A 24,789-nucleotide genomic window follows, 5' to 3' on the forward strand; every position below is an offset into this window, starting at 1 on the left:
ATAACTTACACGAAGCCTGGAATGTTACCGCTCGTACGTCAGGATGGAACACTAGCGGTACGAATTCAATTAAATACTCTCCACTATACGAAGCTATTTAACACATATGCAAAATTATATACATTCGACAATTTAGTTTCACTAGAATCCTATGATACATTAATTCCTTAATGTGAAGGTAACTTTACTCTTTGGTAGCGCGAGCGTCGCACGAGTGGAATGTCTGAGCCGCGTCCTCTAGAGTTGGCACTTGTGGAGTTTCGGAGAGCGGGTCCAATACAAACTGCAGCTACACCGATAAGCTACTATCTAACGAGTAACTTCATATCTCGTAAACGCGTTACAGTCGCATATAAAACTTTATGTAGTCGCTATGTGTATAAACTTTATATAATATAATGAAACGAATGATGTGTACCAATGATATCGAGACGCCGCGCGTCGGACACACCTGCGTTCTTCTATAAGTATGCAAACTATATTTTTACTCGTAGGTCACGATTTATTAAGCCACCTCTATATTGATATAAAAAGTCATATTCTAATAATAAACGGGGCCCGTGAAAGTAAATACACAAAGTATATCGTTACGTGTAATTAAGTTACAATTAATAAAATATCGGAATAATTCATAAAAAAAGTAATTTAACGCTCAACGTTTATGATTTTCGACGAATTAGTTACTCACGGGCCCCGACACTGGCGACAAACTTCATCAACAATACTGGACGAATCGAAAACTTATTAAACTCGACAATAACAAATCGCTCGCAATTAGCTGTGGTCATTTCGACGACCAGCTCGGTCGAGTTCGGTTACAATACTCTAATATCATCCCATCAGACAAGCGAACACTATCTTTATAATACTGTCACAATTATATACAAGTCACTGGAACTGGAACTCCTGGCGGAAGGCGCCTCCGCCCCTTAACCTTTGCGCTAAATTAAAAAAGTACTAAAAATTGTGATTTCGACAACCGTTAGTGTCATACACGAATGAGGTATTCATTGAGAAAAGGTGTAGCTTCGTCGAGTGTTGCCAGCTAGCAATAACTTAAATTGTCTAGTTAATAAATAATTAATTAAGCATAAAATTAATAGAAATAAACTAAACAACTTCGTTTGAACACATCCTAGCTATATATTGCTACATTTCATATCTACTTCATATAAACGCTATTTAGAAACCATATTTACACCGTATTCGCTACTAATAAAGATTCCGTCAAAGTAAAATCGGTTAGCTATATAATTATATACTTTATTTCATTAGCTATTGGGATTACAATCGAGCTAAGGACGGCGGAGGGACTGTTGAATATTGAAATTGAATTAAAAATATGTTTTTTACCAGAGGTAACATTTTAAAGATTACTGTCACTTTGACATTGTCAGATGTGTCTCAAAGATTATTGTCAGTTTAGAAATGTAGTCACATGTCGCTCGAGGCAACAGTGCCTCCGCCGAGCCCTAATATTTGCAAATCGCAAACTACACGTCCAACACCATTTGTAAACGCTTAACAAAATATACCATAGCTACGATCCATGTCGCTACAAGGTACTTAATAAAATAGAAGATTATAAAACGATGTAGTAACACTGTACACGAGACTAGTATGTGTGTGCCGTCTGTACGTAACGCTAGCGGGGATTTATAAATGGTTCTACTCTAAGCCGTAAATGCATAAGAATACACTGAACACAGGAATACTGTCAAAACAGTTTCGACCCGAAACAGAAGGCACTATGGAGGTGACACGAAAGAATTAAGTTTATCTTTTTAAATTTAGAATTATAATTATAGAGTTAAAGCCCTGATCGTTACATTACAAGATTTATAGACTGATCAGTGTTGCAATTTATATAAAACTTTTGCTATTACCGTTTTTTTTTGTGTCACGCCCACAATACTGCCTGCTCTGAGCACTGCTCAACTTAACGAGTTTTAAATAAGCATATTAACGGTAACATGAAATGTGAAAGAAAATTTCTATAATATTTTGTTTTAAGAGATGTATATTACTAAGTACATTAGTTAAAGATATTATGGGTCGAACAGAGAGGCACACGTTATTCTATGTAAAGCTATATGTACACTGACCTCGGCGAGGCACTTGGTAGACTTATCGTCGCAATCCAACTACCGACTCTGTCACTGTGCATACCGTCTGCAAAACACTTAAGTTTCAACTTTACAGGATAAACAATAAGGTCGAATATTCAAGAATTACATGTTTTGAAAAATTAAACTTTCTTTTCAAATAAATCGGAACGCCTTCTTTCATCTGTTAATATATCTCGCACGACACACACCGCAGAGCCTTACCTTAGTTTCCTCAATATCAGTAATAATAAATATAATATGGAATACACGTTAAGTACATTGTAAAACTACCCTCGGAGCACTTCCATTAATTAAATATATTATAATATAAAGCGTTACGCTACAACGATTTTTATTCAATAGTTATTATACACAGACGAGAGTTTATTGTAGTAACAACACTTTCTCTTAAAAATCTGGCAACACCTTAGCTCGGAAAAAGATCTGTATCATTCAAATTTGACTAGATAATGGAGAAATGTTAACGTTTATATTTTATTGTCTTGCAAGACCAATTTTAATTTTCCATATTGCCTATGTATTGTGTCTAAGCGTGTTGCCATATTACAAAAGGACAACCTGACCACAAACAGTATCAAACTTCATACAATCGGAGACTTACTTAACTTTGCGGTACAATTCCCTATCCGGTGATCATGCACAATCCTACATTAAATAAATTACAATAATAAATAAACCAATATATTTACAATCTTTACTGGCTTACCGATTGTGAGCTCAATTTACATCAACGAAACTTGTGATATCGTTTTAATTTTATGTTTCATCAGTAACACATAAAATGATATCTCATACACATCGAACAATTCCCTGCGGTCATAACCGACAATAATCCAACCGCGCATGTCAGTTACACGACGTGTGTTCTCAGCACGTCCGCGCCGCATGTACGCAACCCATGTAAACCTGCAGAGGTCCCCTCGGCACGTGACGTCACTAGCTGGGTGCGTCGGCGAGGGGGAGGGGGGCCCGCCTAGTTGATGGTGTGGTGTCAGGAGGGCGGCGCGTGGTCGTGTGGGGGGCGCGGCTTTCGCTCCGTGCCGGTCGCCAGGAGGTTGTTGTATTCCACTTCGAGGATTTGTCGCGCCTGGAATGCATCAACGTTTCGATCAGGGATGGATGACGCATGCGGCAAATTTTGTAAATAATAATACAAGTGAGCAGAGATGGCCCAGTGGTTAGAACGCGTGCATCTTAACCGATGAATGCGGGTTCAAACCCAGGCAAGCACCGCTGATTCATGTGCTTAATTTGTCTTTATAATTCATCTCGTGCTCAGCGGTGAAGGAAAACATCGTGAGGAAAGCTGCATGTGACAAATTTCATAGAAATTCTGCCACATGTGTATTCCACCAACCCGCATTGGAACAGCGTGGTGGAAGTTCCAAACCTTCTCCTTAAAGGGAGAGGAGGCCTTTAGCCCAGCAGTGGGAATTTACAGGCTGTTGTTGTTTTTGTTGTAATACAAGTATTTAACATCAAAAAAATGTCAATACTATAATTGCTACCATAGCGGGTCGCTTTGCCCACCTGCGTGTTCTGCGTGGGGATCTGCAGCGCCAGCGCCATGCTGTTGGCGTCGAAGTTCTCGTCCAGCGCGATGAGCGCGCCGTGCACGCCGCTCTCGGCCAGGTTGTTGGCGTACTCCTTGAGGTTGATGGACATGAGCCAGCGCTGCAGGCGCTCGTTGGTCCACACCAGCACGTCGCGCGCCACCAGCTCGGCCGCGCGCCGCCGCTCGTCCAGCGCGCGCACCGAGTAGCCCACGCGCTTCAGGCACGCCACGCCGAAGTGCAGCGACGTCCTGCGCGCAAGGGCCATGAGTGAGGGAACGGAGAGTACGCTTGGGTCTAATACACCATGCGCGCAAGGGCCATGAGAGGGTCCGTCGCATAGTGACAGCGAGGGAATAGAGTGTACGCTTTTGTCTAATACACCATGATATAGCCTGTACCGTGATCGATTTCGATCAGGCGAACATCATAACTTTACCTGTGAAAACTGTCGACCATCTTCAGCTGAGTCCGAAGATCTCGTTTCGTGAGATGCTCCAGCATCCGAGCGTCCACCAGGCATTCCATAAACGTTGTTCTATACTGAGGTAGGCCTGAAAAATTATCATAACATTGCCATAATTTATTCGAGTTCAATCAGTGTCCCGGCAGAACTAGTTTCTGTGTAGATTTCTGTCAATCGAAGAAATGTAACTTTGATTATTTCACGCGTGTGTTTGAGCGACTGATCGTGCAATAGGTACTCACCCAGCGAGGGCAGCCACACGTTGCCGATCCACTCGTGGTTCATGTCCCCGAAGGCGAGCGCCGCACACGCCGTGCCGCGGGGCGCCGACGGGGACGTCAGGGATACCATCTCCTGGATAGCCAGCCGCAGCTTCAGTCGGTGCAGGGGGTTGCTAATGCCTGACAACGGAGCAGGGAATTAAAACACCGGTCACCGTGTTTTACTTTTTAAGTCTGTCGCAGTGAGCTCACCGATCTCCCGCTGGATCTCCTGATCCGAGAGCGCCGACATGATGGCCCCGGACTTGACGTTGGCGCGGCAGGCGGCCACGTACCAGGCCGGCATGCCGACCCACAGCTCCAGCCACGCCACCACCGTGGGCCCGTTCCACAGCGCGAAGGGCGTGCCGGCGCGCATGGCCTCGCCCAGCAGCTCGTGTCGGTAGTCGCGCTCCCTGCACACACGAGGGTCAGTCAGGGCGAGGAGATGGGGGGGGGGGGGGGGGGACAGCGGGACACTCACTTGGTCTTGGTGCGCGCGTAGTCCTGGTGCTGCGGCGGCGCGTGGCCGTGCGCGTCGTCGTCGCCGAGCGCCGCCAGCCCCAGCGACGACGCCGACGACAGCGAGCGCGGACTCTGGCCCTGCGCCATCTGTGGGCGGGACCGGCGGCCGGACGTTAAGGAATCTCTCCCAGTAGTCAGTGGTGACAAGCTTACGACGAGATCGCAAACTCACCGGCATTCCCGCTTTTTCTTTCTTGCTGAAGAACCTTCCTAGCGAGCTCTTGATACCTCTCTTCTTCTGCTGGTGCATGGAGGCGATGGAAACGGCAGAGGCCGCGGCCGCGACTCCTCTAGGCAGGCCGGGGGACGCGCCTCCCCACGCGGCACTGCTCGATGCCGCGACCCCACCCAGGGATTCCTGGCTTGAGCTGGGAAAATGTTAATATTTTTTTAATTTGGAGTCAGAAAATCGGCGAAACCTGCCGAATGAGTGATCGTAACATTTAAACGATTCGCCTTTAAATACACCGTTTTTTTTTCAGTGTAACTGTACGTTCTGTCCTCATAACTAACCCTTAAACCAGTTCATCCATCTCCCGTCATAGGAGGATATCACAAATTTTTTTTCATTCGATCCATCAGTCCTAGAGTAGTAAAAATTTTACTTTTAATATATGATATATGATTACCATAATTTTTTTAATTTATTACAAATCTAAATTAGCGTATCACCTATAAAAATATTAAAAATACGAATAAGCTGATTGGGTGGGGCTTACTTAAGTGTACATTTCACAGGATATCTCTCAAAGCTGCGATACCATAATTTCTCTAGTAGTATTATAATTGTGCACAATTTCGGCAATCATCTTTCACAATGTCTAAAATGTAATATTGTATGCAATAGAAATCATGAATGTAATATTAATGGAAATTTTACTAGTGAAATAATTATATCGCAGCTATGGTAACCCTGCAAATATATATAAAATACACGAAGCAGAGAAAGAACTATGACTAAAAAAGAGAATAAATAATATCAGCATTTATAGTAAGAAACGAATCAAATTTTAGCATTTGAATAATCTTTTTTCTAGCGTTGATAATGGAATTACTATGGATAATAAATTGAAGCCAATTGAGCCGCTACAGGGAACACCACACCATACAAAAATATCCACGTACCGTTTACGCAGTTTAAGTCCAAATATTATCCTTGGAAATATGAAAATACCATCCTTAGTAATTCCATCCATTTATTTTTATTTCGACAACATTTAAACAATTTACAAAAATATATAAATAGTTTCAAATATATATAAAAATAATTCATTTCAATGTACAAAATAACTTTTACATATATCTTTCATTTTTAAATGAATTTATAATCCTTATCAAATATAGTAAACTATTTTACATTTATTATTATTTAAAGCTTGTTGGATGCATCTATGATGTAATATATATAAACAACTTGTTATTTAAATCATTGTGTCTGGTTAGGTGCTTCTTGTATAATAAATATAAAAATAATATAATATTAAATATATTTGCAATATCTTCATATTATATGGTTACATGATTGACATTGAAATCTTAAGCAATACAAAATAATACAAGGCCCCTTGACTCTTTATTTATTGACATTTGAATTTGTATAACAATTTTTTTAATAAAGCAATATTCTATGAGAATTACTTATAATAACAGGTTTTGACAGCTTTGTGAGAATGTACAGTGTGTCATTCTCATTCAAAGAAAGAAATTTAGAAAGAAAATGTTGATCTTGTTTGATGTAATAGGTAATCGTATGATGATTGAACTTTCTCATTGCCTAAAGTCACTCAGACTTTTCAGTCAGGCAACACAGAAACAACATATTAAAATATATTTTATTCCTCATATATAACTCGCAGAGGAACTCGGGTGATGCAGTAAATAATTGTTCAATATATTATACAGCTTAGACTTCAAACAGAGCCTGTGGGGCGCGTAATTAAACAGGTTGTCGGAACAGTCGCACCAGCTGCGCGCCAGGTGGTCCGACCGGCTCCGTCTGGGGGACGCGGGGGGAGGTCGACTATAGCTAGGTCTAAAGTTAGGAACTGACGAACACCTGTGTATGGGGATCCTCGCGAGGCTTCCCGACATCATCGACGTCCTGGGCGGCATGAAAACAATTACGATAACGCATTAAACTCTCGAGTCGAGATGGCCCAGTGAGTCGAGATGGCCCAGTGGTTAGAACGCGTGCATCTTAACCGATGATTACGGGTTCAAACCCAGGCAAGCACCGCTGATTCATGTGCTTAATTTGTCTTTATAATTCATCTCGTGCTCAGCGGTGAAGGAAAACATCGTGAGGAAACCTGCATGTGACAAATTTCATAGAAATTCTGCCACATGTGTATTCCACCAACCCGCATTGGAACAGCGTGGTGGAATATGTTCCGAACCCTCTCCTTAATGGAAGAGGAGGCCTTATCTCAGCAGTGGGAAATTTACAGGCTGTTACTTTACTTTACTTTATTAAACTCTCAAATCTCTCACGAATGGAAACGGATCGATCGCCATCCAAACTAGAGCTACAGAGAGGAAAAGCAGCACTCACGAGTCGTAGGGCGCCTGGTAGTGCGTGCGCAGGCGGTCGCGCTCGGCGTGTATGGCCCGCGCGGCGCGCTCCAGTCGCAGCGCGCGAGCGCCCGCTACGCCGCCCGGCGACTCCGCCGCGTCGCCCGCCACGCCCACGTCCTCGCATAGCTGCAGCTGCAAACGCGCCTCGTCAGCCCGCGCCACAAGTGCCCACCTCGTACGTCCGTACGGGGCGGTCAAACAAAAAGGGGGTAAAAGGGGGATCTTCCATAAAGCTCAACGTGAAAGCGGAGTATCGTATCCTCTAATATTACAAAGCGAGATCTGCGGTGAGACTGCCTTACGACTTCTCACTCGAAAGCCTAGGCTACTGCGAGTCGGCCGGGTCCGCGCCGACGGCGCTCCCGGGCACTGGACGGCTTTGCGTACTTATGGGGGGGATGCGGTTGCATTTGTTGGCGTGCGGTACTGGGCGGGTGGGGGTCCAAAGATGAGTCAGCGGAGTCGAGGGAAGGGGCAAAATCAATCGCAGGGCGAGGTTGCAAACGCTGTCGGGTCGCTGCCCGGGGGGAGTGCGGGTGTCGGGGGTGCGGGTGGGGGACCGACCTGGCTGGAGGGCAGGCTCTCGGAGGCGGGCGCGGCGCGGTAGTGCGCGTGCGCCGGAGACATGGAGGCCGGCGCCTGCCCCACACAAGTATACGGTTAGCTGGGCTCCACGAGATATTATGCTTGGGCGTCACGTACGAGGCGCTACCTTGCTACGGTACGTAACTGTATGAGGTGCGCACGCACGGAACACAGACCATAATGGTATTTATGTGTTTGATACAATTTACAATTTTTGGCTTTCTTGTAAACATTTTTTTAAACAAGTTGAGATTCATGTAAGCCCAGTGGGTTGGCATGTTCTACATTAAGCCAAAATTCATATGAAGTCCTTTATACTCAGCAAAAATAAAAAAAATCAGTACCATTCAATATAATACAGTACTTGAATTGTATAGGTTAATTAATTGTGAAGCATCAAAGTCACATAACATTAATAGTTATCACGGTGGTGTTATGAAGTGTGGGATTGTGTGGTGGTACTCACGGTGTGGTACTTGTGGTGGTTGGGCCTGGAGGGCGAGGCGGCGGGGGGCGGAGATTCGGCTCGGCGTGACACCACATTCATGTGCTCGTAGCTGCCCACCTGTGGGTCGTGACGCGTTAGTTACGGGCTGACGAGCTCCAGTAGGATGGGGGGGGGGGGAGTTTCCGCTACTGACCCTGGACTCCAGCTCCTCCGCGCGCGCCTCCGTGCTCTGCTTCTCCTCCTGTATGAGGCGTATCTCCGTGTTGATGGCGTCCAGCTGTTCCTGCAGCATGAGCGCGAGGGCCGCGGCGTCCGTGTGTCCGCCCTCGGCGCCTTCTGACTCGTCGTTCTGAAATAATATTTAATGATCTTCTTACTGGGTGTTAAATATGAATAGGTTAAATTTCCTTGACGAGCTCGATTTAAACGCAATTTTAAAATTAATCCATTTTCATCTTCAAATCATCGAGAGCAAACGAAAAACGCTGTATTTATAAGTTTTATTTTTAAATATATGTATATCAACCGACAAATATTTCAAGCGTTATACAAAATAGTGTAGTAGTAGTTTGACTGTTGTACTTTACCTATTGTCCCTCACGGTTAACTAATATATATATATATATATATATATATATATATATATATATATATATATATATATATATATATATATATATATATATTTATATTCTAATAAAAAATGGTAAATATCGATAGTTTAAACGAAAACGATGCGATGATTACTAAACACAGTCGTAATAAGTAGTGTGGCGTGCGCGTGCGCGTGCGTACCTCAGCGTCGCTGGACACGTCGAAGGCTTGCACGCCGGCCAGCACGTGCGCCTGTTGGAGCTTCTCCCACGACCCGTCCAGCTAGAATGGTGGACGCGATGGGTTATAACGCTACCGAGTGATCGATTTCGAGAGAGTATGATCTACTAATGCACAAAAATAAAATATAAAATATGTCGATACAATTGACTAATATGTGCGTGATCAACTAATTAGGTAAAAAAATAATTAATGCTAGTTAGTTAGGTCGTGTGTAATTCATGAACTAGGTTTTATATAAAAGTCTATACACTAAGTTATGAACAATATCTCTATATTGTTTACATAAATTCATTGTACTAGTTTGATTAAAAAAAAAAGATCATCAGCAACTTGTTATCTCTTATTTTCATGATATTATATCATTTATATAGATAAGTAAGAGAAGTGGTCCAAAAATATGACCCTCTGGGACTCCCTGCTTTAGTGCTATCGCGTAGTCTGCATTCGCTTCATGGATTTCAATTGACGTAGTCGGAAAGATTACGCGTTGGTTAAGCATCTCAGTCTTTCGTTCTAATACCCATCCCAATTAGTTGACCACGATAATACCTCCGAGACTTAAAAGTGCAAGCGACATCTATGTCCTATAAGATATCTGCGTGTGTTTGTGTGTGTGTGTGTGTGTGTGTGTGTGCGCACCTTGGGCTGGAAGTGCGCGTGCGGCGGCTGCGGCGCGGCGGGCGACAGCGAGCGCGTTAGCGCGTCCGTCTGCTGGATGTTGAACGCAATCTCAGCCTGCAGCATCTGCCGCTTCAGCTGCAACGCGGGGACGGGTCAGTGGCGGACGCCGGACGAGCAAAACGTTTACAAAACACGCAGGTAATGGGGATGACCTTATCCCCAATTAATGATATACATGTCGAAGAAAGAGCAACGCCTTCGATACTATCAAGAACTATGTCTTGATGTTACTAGTTACTAAAATTCTTGAAGTTAACACTGGTATGAAATCGTTTTTACAAAACGACAACATTGCCATCTTGGTCAGTTACCAAGATGGCAATGTTGTCAAGCATTCGTTTGTTAATATCGATTTGTTCCGTGAAAATAAAATATTGTAAAATCCGTTAAAGGTCTTATTTTTAAAAATTAAGTAATGGAAGAAGAGCGATCTGAGCCCGAACGGATGGAGGATGCGATTTACATATGTAAGAATTCTACTTTTTCCGATGTTCACCGACAAATAAAATATGAACTGGAATATTTGCATCGTAGTTCCGTAAAGTAAACGAATTAATCTGCATTATTACACACTAACATGTTCTGCCTTTGCACGAGATAATGATATACTCGTACAAATGGTATAGATTGATTACGCAGTCTAAAAGAATATTGACAATTGTCAATACATAATATTTCGTAAAACTATTCTTTAGATGATTGAATCGTTGAATGCAGATGAAAGCGCTTCAAGCGATCGCTTTCAGATCGTGACGTTTGAAAGACTAGTATAACTTCGTTCTCCCTGTCAAACTCACCTGCTCGGTTTCCATCCTCCACTTGGCGAGCTCCTTCAGTATCTCTGCCTTCTCTGAGAGCAGCTCGTCTGCGTACTTCCGCGTCTTCTCCAGCTCCTGAGTGAGTGCGTTCTTTTCGTCCAATGAATGCATTCTCTCTTTAAGATGCACTTGTAATCTGAAGAAAAATACCATACGCATGTAAAAAAACTGAATAAAAGTGTCAAAGCTATGAAGGCAATCATAAGTTTGTTATGATTACCAATTAAGAAGGTATTTTTAAGTTATGTCTGTCAAGACATTCTAAATAGAAGTCCAGGGCTAGAGAAATGTGAATCTTCACAGTCCCTTGTCTCGAAAAGCACGTAAAATCGTCCAGGAACTCTCCGATCGTGTCGTTTAGTGATAGTAGATAATGAGAAAGAAGGACGCAATGATTTATACACTATAACATCTTTCGCACATTTCATTTTTGATTAGGTAACTTTATGTGAAGTTGAGGATATTACAGTAAGTGCAGGCTATGAATAACAATTAAGAAGGGTTTTTTAAGTTATGTCTGTCGAGACATTCTAAATTGAAGTCCAGGGTAAGAGAGTTGTGAATGTTCACACGCCACGGAAAGCAGGTAAAATAATCCGGTAACTCTCCAATCATGTCGTTCTGCGCTATTAGATAATGAGAGACGCAAGATTTATTTACATCTTGAAGATTTTACAGCTAGTCAGATTCTTCCATTACCTGTCATTTGACTCGGAAAGCAGTTTGTCCACGGTAGCCGATAGCCGAGTGTTGTGTTCCTCGTTCATCCGCAGTCGCTGGTTGAGCCTCATCAGCTCCGCATTCTTCTCCTCCACGTTTGCCTCTAACCTTTGGATGCGATCCTCAGCCGAGCCGTGTCTTTCTTGAGCCTAGAAAGATGGAAAAATGTTATTAAAACTTAACCAAAGATCTCATAAAATTAAAATTAAGTTTTTAAATTCTATATAGATAACCAATGTATCGCGTAGAAACTTCTATAAACATTAATTTACCAGCAACGCCGTTATCTATTCTCGTTTACAAAACTACAGTTAGTACCCACCATCTCCATTCTACGTCAAAGCACATGACAGATGAAAGTGAGCCTAATTAACTTACATTACAGTACATATTCCTTTACCTGGCTGAGCGCTTCCATTCTCGCTTTAAGCTGCTCCTCCATTTCTGGCAACGAGGACATCTGAGCCAACTTTTGCGTGGAGAGCTCTAACTTCTCCTCGATGGCCGCGATCTTCTCTTCTTGCAGCTGAAATATTGAAAGTGTAATGACGATGTGATGGTCACGTGGCGATGTCGTATGGTTTGCGTCTATTTACACTAACGACTTCAAGTTATGTGTTGGGCGACGTGTGACGTGTACTGTTCATGCAGGTGCGAATTAAAACAAAACGGGATCTGATTTTAGTAATATTAGTGTTAGATACTTTTATATCAATTAGTTAACTACATTATACCGATTGCTTTGGTTATAACATTATTGTAATCTTGGTTAATTTTAATGTTATTTCTTCCAATAGTCTAAACCATCCTCATGATTAAAACACAAATAAAACATAAAATCAAAAACATCACACGACACGTGAACCAAAATAACTTTATGGTAAGATGTGGTGATACGACCGTGGTGACCTCGCGGGGTGCCGACATACCTTGAGCTGTGCCTGTTTATGCTGCAGTTCCTGCTCCAACTTCTCATTGAGGTCGTGCAGGGATGTGGACTCGCGTTGAGCATTCAAGTATCGCTTCTCTAGAGTTGCTATCCTTTCCTCCTGCAAAAATCGAAGGTATTCTTCAAATCAAGAAGTCTAAGGCTTAAGACGATTTGTAGGTAACAAAATTTCTCAAACTGTATTTCTGCCGTGGTACAACTAAAAGGCCGTTAATTGATATACGATTGCTTCCAACTTTCAACTTTTGATCGCATGTTAATAAGAAAAAAAAACAGCTATAGCGTCATATATTTGCCATTTTCAACCGACTTCCAAAAGGAGGAGGTTATCAATTCGTCTGTAGTTTGTTACCTCATAACTTTTCACTGGGTGGACCGATTTTGATAATTTTTTTTTTGTTTGAAAGGTAGTGCTTCCCGTGGGGTCCCATTTTTTTTATTTTTTTTTCCGATGATGGTATCCATGTGAAAACGACATAAGTCTTAAATTTGCGTTATGTATATGCGCGACAAATAGGTGAATAACTGAAAATCACGTTAACCAATTTTGATAATTCTTTTTTTATTATAAAATATATACTTCAAGGGTAATTTGGTGAAAGTTTGGTAAGGTTCTGAGCACAGGATCCATGACAAAGTGACGGAACGGAAGGGAACGGAACAATTCTGAGGAGCACGTTAGCGATACTCGGTCGAATCTTTTATTTATAGGTTATTTGGATATTTGAGTCACCTTCCGTAATGTGGTTATGTTTATGTAATTATCATAGTCGAATATTATAATCAACTAGCTACCCACCCCGGCTTCGCACGGGTGCAATACTGATACTAAATATACTACAGAATTTGTTTATATACGACATCACATCGCAAACTTCTAAAATTATCAGTGTTTCTTTACTATATTGTTCATGTATTATATATAATAAGCTTCTCCTGGAATCACACTATCTTTAAAAAAAAACCGCATCAAAATCCGTTGCGTAGATTTAAAGATATAGGGACAGAGAAAGCGACTTTGTTTTATACTATGTAGTGATGGAACTCCTATACGGCTCGCAGTTAGGGTGCGATATGGGGCAGAATTTCTTACTATCTTTAATCAAATTTTTTGTATGTGATGTGATGTCATATGATGTACGAAATATAGTTGGTCTTTTTCAAAGTTTTTTTGCTGAGTTCGATTACAGCTCTTTCGAGGTATCCTTGTAGTTTACGCCGCGTGACGTATTAAATCCGCATTTTCGAAAGTCTATTTTTGCTTTATTCTTAAGTTTCCTTTGAAATTGTCCTCGAAGTAGTTTCTGACTCATATAAACGGAACGCTTAATCTATCCATATTAAAAAAAATAGTTAGTCAACATCAGCTTCACTTAAAATCAAAAAATAAATAAAATTTTAACAAAAAGAAAAACCGACTTCAAACAAAACACTATTTTAAAACAAATGAATATGCACGAAAAAGTAATAAAAATAATTGCGTATTCAACATATTTTTTAGAGTCTTCCTAAGTTAAATGAAATGAAAAATATTAGACTACTTAAAAGTCGATTAACGATTATATCATGTAGTTATAATTATTGTTATATTTGGAGTCGGTGTCAGCCAATAAAACCCTACAGTATATCTATCAAAAAACAATACGAGAATACTTTAACAAATATGTTTTTTACAAATTACCTTTTACACAATAATATACTGGATCAATCAAGGGGCTCTTTCTTTTGATTGTTGGGGCAAGGGCACCGTGGCTGACACCGGCTCCAAATATACCAATAACTATAACTACATGATTTAATCGTTAATCGACTTTTAAGTAGTCTAATATTTTTCATTTCATTTAACTTAGGAAGACTCTAAAAAATATGTTGAATACGCAATTATTTTTATTACTTTTTCGTGCATATTCATTTGTTTTAAAATAGTGTTTTGTTTGAAGTCGGTTTTTCTTTTTGTTAAAATTTTATTTATTTGGTATCTTGATTGGATTTGGAAATAATTTTATGGTCTAATTTTCGATATAAGTCACATGCATTTTACATTTTTGCCGCGTTTTTGGCTCATAGCTTTAATGAGTTTAGGTAGATAACGGCATGATAGACATACCACGGTAGGCTTTAAGGCTTTTAGGCTCAAATTTCAAAGACATTTGTTACATTAACGAATATCATAAGCGATATCCAATGATATTCTAATAAACAGATATGTTATACCCATACTAAACAACAGAAAAAAGTGTAAAAAGTAAAAAGGATAGCTTGATAAAAACAATAAGTAATAGGGATAACTAGATGTTTTAATGACGCAAAATGTTTTACTACATAATTATGATGTATTATAACGTATTACTGGCATAATTATGATAAAAACGACTAAATGCAAACGTCCCAATTAGGACTTTTTCTAGTCTTCACTTTTTGCGCGTTAATGACATATCTGTTTACTAGAACATCATTGGCGATATCTAAAATTGTCACTGGAAATAAGTCACTAACCTGGTCTTCCTTTTGCGCCACGTTTTCTCTCAGATCGCGTTGTAGTTTAGCGCACTCGTCTTGCTTTTTCGCCAATTCTTTCTCACCCTTAGTCAGTCTGTCTTCCAGCTCAGTCACTTTATTGTTGAGCTCCGCCACACGACGCTGCCACGAGCTTAGTTCCGCTGACTGAGAATTTGAAACATTTGTTAGATACATAATAAATCGTCTAGAAGTAAATATGTAATGTGATTGAAAGGACTATAGATGGTTTATGCTTAAAGGGATCTATATTTTTATACTATGGATGATTTATGCTTAATATTTTGAGTTAATTACGTTGAATAAATACGTAGGATTTGTGGTATTCGTTTTAGACTTGAAAATCATCAAAGGCTAAATAAAGACTTAAATAAGTTGTAAAAAGCAAAGATCAATTTATTAATTTGAAGAGCATTGTGATTACATTACGGAATGTTACAAATATAAATCAGTGATGATTTTCAAGATTATTGGTATTGTATGGTGTATGAGTTTATAAAAATAACTAAAATTACCCATGGGACAATTGTGTAACTATTTCTGATGATTATATATAATCCGCCAAGAAGCGGATCTTGTGTGCGACTACAGATTATGTTATTATTATGTACTAATAAACATACATGCTTAATGTACGGGCAACAATTAATCTTTGTTAGAAATGTTTATTACATTTTAGACATTTTAAAACACACAGCAGAGCTATTCTGTAACATCACATTCGAATTCACTGCATAATTCACTGCAAAATAAGATTTTCCCTGTCAGAAAGTAATACGCGATATTCACTATAATAATTAGAATACCTAAAGGCGTACCGGCTCAAAATTGTTGTTACCCTCACCGGCTTACGGTGAGGGTAACAACAATTTTAACATCATTCAACAAATGATTTGTTACAGCCGAGCTGAGATGTTCCAGTGGCTAGAGTGCGTGCATCTTAACTGATGATTGTGGGTTCAAACCCAGGCACCACTGAATATTCATGTGCTTAATTTGTGTTTATCTAATGCTCGGCGGTGAAGGAAAACATCGCGAGGAAACATGTGTCGATTTTCATAGAAATTCTGTCACGTGTGACCCGAATTGAAACAGCGTTTTGGAATATGTTCCAAACCTTCTCAAAAATTAATAGACTTTTGTTGATTTGTTACAGAATAACACTACAGGTATTCAAAAGCTTAATTAAATAATGTAAAGCGTTATTATTATAAATATATTGTTAGTTTGTAAACATGCGAAGATTATAAATTCGATCAAGAACATAATGACGATGAATAAAAATGTCGAAAATGCGGCAAAATTAAAGTATAATTACTATAGACGTGCAAATGCAACATACTAGTTAATACATGCGTCGAAAATCAGAAGTGATGTATTTCAACAACTTTAAATATATCTTTTATTACATTTTTACCCGACTACAGTGCGACCGCAACGGTGAGGACTGTAGTTTTGAATATTTGTTTTAGGAAAAGTATGGTTTAAAAAAGCACCTTGATTAACTTTGCTTAGGGCTGGTTTTTCAATTATCGAAAAACTGAAGCTGACAGTTATAATTGAATTTTATACCAACTTCATTGTAATCTTGTATGGGCGATAAACACGAATTTGGTGTAATGTGTGTTGGAGAAGAATATCAAATGCTTATACAATTCGTACATTTGACATTTAAACGACCTAATATATGATATTTTCCGTGGTGAATCTTCACAGTCTTTTCTTTTCTCGTCAATGCCTATTTGGGGATATTTTGTAGTTTTAATTTTTGATCATTTTTAATAGTTCCGTTTTGTCTCGATTTAATTTTCATACTGCTGAAGTTAATAGTACTTTCGTTAGTCTAGTCGATAACGCAAAACTGCATATTGATGCGATCACTAGAACAGATAAAGATCCCCATGTTTGTGAATCTTGAAAAAATATTGAGTATTTCTTTGATTACAATAGTAATCAAATCAAATAGAAATCATATGAAAAACATTAAATTTCGAAGATGTAAATAATATATAAAAAGAAGTTAAGTTAATCAATAAGTAGTTTTAGTGCTAATAAGTAGTTTTAGGAGGAGATGGTTGGTCGTCAAAGGTGACGAAAATATCTCAAACTAACCATCAATGGATCTAGTTATCTATTGAATAAGCTTTTATCTGGCTGTCAAAGAGATTTGACGATGGAAAAATTCAACATTTAGCTATGTGTCAAAACTAACTAATTATCAGAGGATTGAAAGCAACCCTAAGTCAAACGGATATATTATATATATTTCTTACATCCGTATTGGTGAACAATTTTTTGACGGAATGCGAGTTCTGATATACATAATACAATAAGAAAAAAAAAACGTCAGCTAAAAAGTAAGTCTAAAACTTTTTAACATTTGCCAACAATTATAAAATAAAAAAAAAAACGTTTTCGTAGTCGGGTCTTTTTTGGTTCCAATTAATTTAGAAATATTTAAATTTATTTTTATTTTTCGATGATTGCAAACAGCCAACTAATGTAAGTTGAGTTAGCTAGAAGCAGTTGTAATAATCACTTTATTGTTATCAAACAGTCACTGGGCAGTTCGAATGATCTATGACCAATGGCGCTGACCTGCTTGGCGATCGTGTTTTGGAGCTCAGTGAGTTTCTTGCCCTCCGTTTCGCCGTTAACACTACTCTCCTGCGACGATCATTAAATAAATAAATAACTGTTCACGCCCTTCCGTTATTGTGGTCTCATATAGCTATGCTCACACTAGTAACATACTGCATTTTATTATGAACAATTGCAGACATTCTTACATCTTATTCCTCGATACAACTTCCTTGCCAAATTTTATGGAAGGATTTAGTAGGTCTTTGACCGAATTGGCGAACGATATGAGTTAAACGGTCGCCAATTTCAAGAACTATAGTACAATTTTTGTAATAACTTTACGAACAATAATTTATCAATAGGAAATAAACATTTACCCCACCAGAGATTTGCCGTACAAGCTAGACAGCAAAAGGTGTCAAATAAGAGGTAATATAGCGGATAGTAAATTAAAAAATACTCTTAGTCCAAAGTCAGAGATCACATTAGATAACATTACAGAGTGACCCCAATGCGGAAGGACGTTTATAATTATCATGCCAACTAACGCCTCGTTACGCTAGACAAAACTTCTAATTTGTTAATTTGTTTTACTCAATCCTTCGCACGCTCAATTTGACTAATCAGTCAAAATGTTAATTAGAATTTAAATTTAATCGACAAACATGGACATATGGTTAATAAAGGTATTGAGTAAGACCTTATTAATTCTAAAACATGACATATTTCTACACAACCATTCAAGAAGCTCCTATGTATAATCTGTTAAATTTTGTCAATTTCTTTTTAAGTGTTGAATGTTTTGTGTAGTTGTTATTTATGTATCGAAATGTCAATTTGTTTCAAATCTCAAAGCGAAATGTTACAGCTTCGTTTATTTCTTAAGGAGTGTTTATGGTGTAGAGTCGAGGATGTCTCTGATTGGTTACCTTAGGTTGTTGCTGCTCGCCGTTCTGCTCGGGCGAGCCCGTTGTAGCTGTGCCATTCTCTTTTGGCTTTTCCCCGTCTTGCGTGCCAGACGCTTTGTATTGCTGTAACTGTTAGAAAACTACGCTAGACTAGGTTTTACGTTACAAAAAATAACTTGATTATTTTTTATAAAGGCATAAAGTACAATATAATATTTTGGGACAAATATACCAAATTATGATTTCAAAGTAAAAAAAAAATTATCTAAAAAGTTATTTAAATATGACCATTTCGAAAAGTTGTATGTAAAAGCAAAAACGCACTTCTTCTTTGGTTAACGCTAATTCTTCTTCCAACGCTGTATTCCTCTCTAACGCAACACGTAGTCTTTCTCGGACCTGGAAAATTAGAAAATAGGTATGTTTTAATAAAAACAAGCGACAATCGCATGCATGTCAAACTCGAAAGTCTTGTCAAGAAGGAATACATACCTTCTCGTCGAGCGCCTTGTGATGTTCGAATAGACTCTTCAGCGCTTTCAAAACTTCCACTTCGGAGGAGACACCGGACTGAGCGGCCGCCTGCCGCTTCACCACCGTCATGCGCAGTGAGCGCTCGTGCCGTGACACTAGACATTCTAGATGCTCTAAGAGTAACTGAAAACAACAAATATATTGTATTTCATGCAACTATAAGGCACCAAGATTATATTCAGACTTTACGGAATTATTGATTAAGTTATTTTAGAGTCGAGATGGCCCAGTGGTTAGAACGCGTGCACCTTAACCGATGATTGCGGGTTCAAACCCAGGCAAGCACCGCTGATTCATGTGCTTAATTTGTCTTTATAATTCATCTCGCGGTGAAGGAAAACATCGTGAGGAAACCTGCATGTGACAAATTTCATGGAAATTCTGCCACATTTGTATTCCACTAACCCGTATTGGAACAGCGTGGTGGAATATGTTCCAAACGTTCTCCTCAAAGGGAGAGGAGGCCTTTAGCCCAGCAGTGGGAATTTATAGGCTGTTGTTGTTGTTGTTGTATATAAATCAAAGGGAGTAATTATAACCTCCAGGCCTCAGACATGAGATAATTGAGTTACGGCAAAACAGTATTAATATTTTTATCGTTGAATGACCGCCGCCCCTGAGGGTACAGCGGCCGCTCCTAACTAAGATCTAATTTATATCGAACTAAATAAGAAGTGGCACATTCATCACATAGGAATACTAATTAATATCACAACGCGTGGGATTTTCCTACTTGGTAAGGCTGATTACATTAGTGAAATAGGTCAAATAATAGTTAATATTGCTTTATTTATATTAATATCATAAATGTGAAATGAGACTTGTCTGACTCTCTAGCTCTTTCAGATGCAAATCACTAGATCGAATTTGATGAAATTTTTAAACTCCAAGGTTCTTTACGAGTAACAAATGACGATCAACACATATAATGATTGTTAAGCATAATTAGGTGATACATATATTACTGGGTACCTACTACCGAATTAATATTAAAAAACAAATGAATCGTCAACTTTTCGCTGGTCTAGACAAAACGCATCCAGAATTATCCTTCCTTGTTTCCCATAGTGCGAAAAACTTACGACATCACACCATCGTATCACCGTTGGTGGTAAATTGTACGTCATTATTGACTCAAATGAACAAATGGGCCCCCAGTGGTCCACTTCTGTTATATTTTCAGGCGTGTTTATTGCGGAAGGCGATCCTAACCTAACGAACGAATTAGGTATCGATGGGAAAGAGAAAATGAGGTGGGGTGTCATGGATCATGACGAGATCACACGAGAAGATAATGGCTGTAATAAAATGTTCACATCCAATCACGTCGAGATATATCTTCGATCACAATATTCGTTGTGATTATTAGAAATATGCAAACAGAAGATTATGATATAGAGATATATTTAATGTAGAGAACTTTATTTTTGGACACATATTTTGATTATTTGATAGGTTCTCTAGACAATTTTTTTTTATTTTTCCATGTGTGTTGCTATTGCCATTAATTTGAATGAAAATCAACTACTATATAATTCTATTTGTCATAATGTAACAAAAATGTTGTTTTTCTAAATTCGATTCATCGGTTTCTTTAAAAAAAAAATCATATTCAGATATACAATATTTAAATTAATATTGTGTGCAGATAAGAACAGATCTAGCTATAAAGGCGTCATCTTACGACTCTTTGTTTTTAAATGAAAAATATTTATTATATTCGCTATATTCGCTTGTAACATACAAATTCAAGTATTGTAGTAATATCCCTATAGATTTATTCAATTAATTATGATCATTAAAAGCTTGTCCACGCTCTTGAAACGATAACTCATTATTAGATAAATATATTACCTGTTCCTTCTATATGTTGCTTTTTATTACTTTTGTTAATGAGATATTATAACAATTATCTATAAGGTATAGATAACTACGTGATTAAATTTCTTTCAAAAAGTGGTAACTCACCCTGGTATTGTTTCTCTCCGCTTTGAGTTCTGAGATCTCTTCTTCCCGCTCCAAGAGCTGTTCTCGTGCCTGGTTGAGCTCCTTCGTGAGGGTCGCGAATTCCTGTCAACAAAAATACATTTCATGAAATGCATTATTTGTAAAACTTTATTGATTCTCCATCGTCGTCAGGCAAATGATTATATTTTTAGAAAACCTTTTACTTCAAGAAGATCCTCTATATGTCCTTGACCTAGAATGTTTGAATTGCGTCTAAATCAATAAACAGTTTCAAAGAGCCTTTCTTCCGAGCTGAGACCTTTAAACGTAAACTGTGAATAGCATTCTTGAAATTCAAGAACGCTTATAAATAATATCAAGAACTTGTTCTTTGTGGAATCGATAACAAAAACTGTGCATATTTTAAATGCAAGATTATTTACTATTTTTTTTGGAGGACGAGCTTATGGGCCTTCTAATGGACTTACCATTAGGTCACCATCACACATAGACAATGACCCTGTAAGAAATATTAACTTATCCTTACATCGTCAATGCGCCAACAACCTTGTGTACTAAGTTGTTATGTCCCTTGTGCCTGTAGTTATACTGGCTCACTCACTCTCCAAACCGGAAGATAACAATATTGAGTGCTGTTGTTCGGCGGTAGAATAACAGATGAGTAGACGGTACCTACCCAGACGGGCTTGCACAAAGCCACCACGAAAACCACCAAGAAAGTAGTAGTTATATAATCTTTTCCTTCACTGAAATAAATTACCTGCTATAAAGCCATGACTGTATTGTTTCTCCAAAAAATGGTAAATTAAACGTTGAAAAAGTTAAACCCATAAAATCTGGTGGTTCTCGAGTGAAATTGGTTCGAAAATGAGTACTAAAACCTAAAGCCGTGGACGAGTTAGCCGAGTCGAACAGTACCAACGACATAACATCACGTTTACTGTCTTCCTACACGCAACTCGAAGATAAGCTGGTGACACAACAATAGACATAACATTTTATGAGGTCTCCAATTGGAAATATCACATATCAAAGCCATCATTACCACAGATACAACTTTTTTTATCACGTGTATACGCGCACGCTTCCTCAAAATATTCAGCCAGTTACGTATAGACCTCACGAACATACATCCCTTGTAAAACTTTTTGAACCTCGTAGGTCAGTTGTAATTCCTACAGTTTCATTTTGATAATGTAGATAAATAAACATATGTTGTATTTGATGTTTTTTTTTATTTCCATAAAAAAATTCATAACTTATATAAGATGATGCGTCACGTTAGAGATTCCGTCTGTTTTTTCATCCTGAACAATAAAATCTCCCTGAAAGCACTTTAGTAAATATCAGAGAAGCAGATCAAACAATCCACCAAACAAATTCGTTTTCAGGAATGAACGTTATTTTTCTGGAAACTTTTATTCCTTCGAAACTTGATACGTGAGTAGAATCGATAATTCACCCTCGGCTTTTAGATAATATTCTTAAATAGAGACACGGTTTTCCGTTTTGAGAAGTTTTGGGTTCGGTCCTTTAGTTGCGTAAAAAAAATTAGAATACAATAAGGATTCATTGCATCAGCTCGTATTTTTATTCAGAGAGATCGAAAATGTTCTTCTACCATCCACATTTTTTTATCTGAAAGTATAATACACATGAGGTTTTTATAAAGCTGCTTTATCTTAGAACATAAAATGTTGCTATGGTTAAAAAATTATGCTACAAACAATAATTTCTCTCTTAAATTTATTTCCACCCCAGGGAGTCTGGGGAGGACGTCGGGCGGCTCCCCGGCGATCTAAATGAGCTGTATTGACAACATTATGACTATCGCATTGTTTACTGGCCTTATTAGGTTCTGCTGTGTGTTTATTCTACGAGAACTTTTGTATTGTTATGTATCCAGGACCGTTGAACTAGATAAATCATAATTGGACTTGTAATTGTCATTTTTTCCATATTCGAATAGATTTTAATAATTTGGACTTATAAACATAAGTCCATCAAGTTTTCGTAAGGCAGTTTTGGGAAAAAGGTCTTACTTTTGGGAGAAATTCAATGATATTGCAATTAAAGCGTTTATACAATGCAGCATAAATCGCTAATTTTATTGAGTCCCATTTAAAACTGATAATAAAATCAGGTAAAGTCTGCTATCCATCAGGATGGGTACTTCAAAGTCGCTAATTAGATGACGACGATCCTGCACTCGAGTCCCATCTTACTAAGAGCTCGCCTGTTGCATTCTCCTGCACTTAGAAAATAATCATCTCATTTTTAATCCACAAGCGAAACGGTATAATTATTTTATAATAGTGTTAGCAATTAACTAGATGCAAACTTTGGTGTCCACAAAAGCTATAACAGTTTATATGGACAAATACAAAACATTACCCCGGCGCGAAACCTGTCGCGTTAATTGGACTAACTGTACCGCAAACCAATATTTCTACATTAATCTCGACGGCCTTATTACAATGGGATACAATCTATATTCGCTGAGCAGTTGAAATAGAAGTAGTCGTAGCAATTTCAATTAGTGGGAACGAAACACTATCGGTTATAAGCCGAATCAATTTCCGGAGGATGCCAAAAAATTTCCATTTCTGACATTTCGATTCGTTTATGGGGAAGGATTTTGAAGCACCCAGACGTATTTATAGAATAATCTTATAAACTCAGTTCCATTCCGTAGTGTTTATTGAGTAATATATGTGATCGGTGTGTCGTATTTGCAAGCCTTTCCTGTAAACTAAATTTAAATTAGCTTTAATTTCTTACAAATCTTGTCTTCTTTAAAATCTCAAATTCAGGTTAATAGGCAATAGAAAAAGCATTTCGCTCGTGAGCAACTCTTAATGTAAACGTCGAAAAGCAATGCACATATACCTTGAAAAAAAAAATACATAGCAATTGCTCGGGCAAAGATTTCTAAAACCGTACTGCGGTTGACCCCGCCTTGACTTTGGTGAGTGGCATTCGAGGCTAGCTGCCTATTAGAGAAACAGGTGGTGCAAAGAATTCGTTTACTGAGAGCCGGTGTTTGCTTCGCTTCTATGCGAATGCTGCAAAATGTTGGCGTGACCCAAGCCGGCGGCGACAGAGTGCCTTGAAATGATTGTTTCGGCTTTTGAAAATGATTAAAAAATACACCGTAAAGTTCTTTTATGAATGGAAACGGCATTGATCTCTTTTTAGAGTGATGCGATTGCTATTCTGAATAAAATATTCATGATATTGGAAACTATTTAATCGTCCTTCTTTTTAATATAAGTAGAATAAAATTCAATATTTTATTGTCTGGTGTTATTGGATCGACCAGTTGGTTCAGTAGTTGTTATTGGATTTGAAATAAATATAAATTGATCAGTAAAACAGTATCGAATGAATGTAATATTCAACACAAGACAACACTATTCGCATAACAGTGCAAAGGCTTAGATAATATTACGAGTGGTCATTTATCTGGCTGACAAGAGTTATTCGTTGGTCCTCGTATTCACTAATCTGGTATTCTTATACGATATTAATGAAGCTCTCGTTACTTATAAGGGTCACTTGTGCCAGTATAATCTATGAGTTGTTTACGTGGGCGAAGTTGTAACATTATTCCTGTTTCAGAATAAAATATCACAATCTAAAATGATTGCGATATTTTTTCTGAATTGATTAAGTTATTAAATTTAAAGCTCATTTAAAAATATGTTTATAAATTAAGTAAATTATTTGGTATA

General features: G+C 38.5%; 1 protein-coding gene across 7 annotated transcripts in view; it reads right to left on the bottom strand.

Moving 5' to 3' along the window:
- Window positions 1-2,983: 2,983 nt before the first annotated feature.
- The window catches only part of LOC124543780 (liprin-alpha-1), a 167,576-nt gene continuing 145,770 nt past the window's right edge, over window positions 2,984-24,789 (bottom strand). For 2 of the 7 annotated variants that reach the window (XM_047122081.1, XM_047122087.1), the window contains exons 2-25: window positions 21,056-21,157; window positions 19,046-19,210; window positions 18,878-18,952; window positions 18,575-18,682; window positions 17,661-17,729; window positions 15,042-15,209; window positions 12,526-12,645; window positions 11,997-12,122; window positions 11,576-11,745; window positions 10,856-11,012; window positions 10,017-10,133; window positions 9,336-9,416; window positions 8,734-8,889; window positions 8,559-8,657; window positions 8,072-8,146; window positions 7,485-7,639; window positions 6,990-7,034; window positions 5,106-5,301; window positions 4,893-5,020; window positions 4,622-4,824; window positions 4,391-4,549; window positions 4,122-4,236; window positions 3,660-3,933; window positions 2,984-3,216 (exon numbers count right to left, since the gene is read on the bottom strand). In XM_047122081.1, the coding sequence (XP_046978037.1) occupies window positions 3,121-3,216; window positions 3,660-3,933; window positions 4,122-4,236; window positions 4,391-4,549; window positions 4,622-4,824; window positions 4,893-5,020; window positions 5,106-5,301; window positions 6,990-7,034; window positions 7,485-7,639; window positions 8,072-8,146; window positions 8,559-8,657; window positions 8,734-8,889; window positions 9,336-9,416; window positions 10,017-10,133; window positions 10,856-11,012; window positions 11,576-11,745; window positions 11,997-12,122; window positions 12,526-12,645; window positions 15,042-15,209; window positions 17,661-17,729; window positions 18,575-18,682; window positions 18,878-18,952; window positions 19,046-19,210; window positions 21,056-21,157 (3,159 nt within the window). In that variant the 3' untranslated portion in view covers window positions 2,984-3,120. The remainder of the gene's footprint in view (window positions 3,217-3,659; window positions 3,934-4,121; window positions 4,237-4,390; window positions 4,550-4,621; window positions 4,825-4,892; window positions 5,021-5,105; window positions 5,302-6,989; window positions 7,035-7,484; window positions 7,640-8,071; window positions 8,147-8,558; window positions 8,658-8,733; window positions 8,890-9,335; window positions 9,417-10,016; window positions 10,134-10,855; window positions 11,013-11,575; window positions 11,746-11,996; window positions 12,123-12,525; window positions 12,646-15,041; window positions 15,210-17,660; window positions 17,730-18,574; window positions 18,683-18,877; window positions 18,953-19,045; window positions 19,211-21,055; window positions 21,158-24,789) is intronic. The other 5 variants (XM_047122083.1, XM_047122086.1, XM_047122084.1 and 2 more) reach the window with 5 other exon arrangements.

Source organism: Vanessa cardui, chromosome 3 (genome assembly GCF_905220365.1).
Source record: "Vanessa cardui chromosome 3, ilVanCard2.1, whole genome shotgun sequence".
Taxonomy (NCBI): domain Eukaryota; kingdom Metazoa; phylum Arthropoda; class Insecta; order Lepidoptera; family Nymphalidae; genus Vanessa; species Vanessa cardui.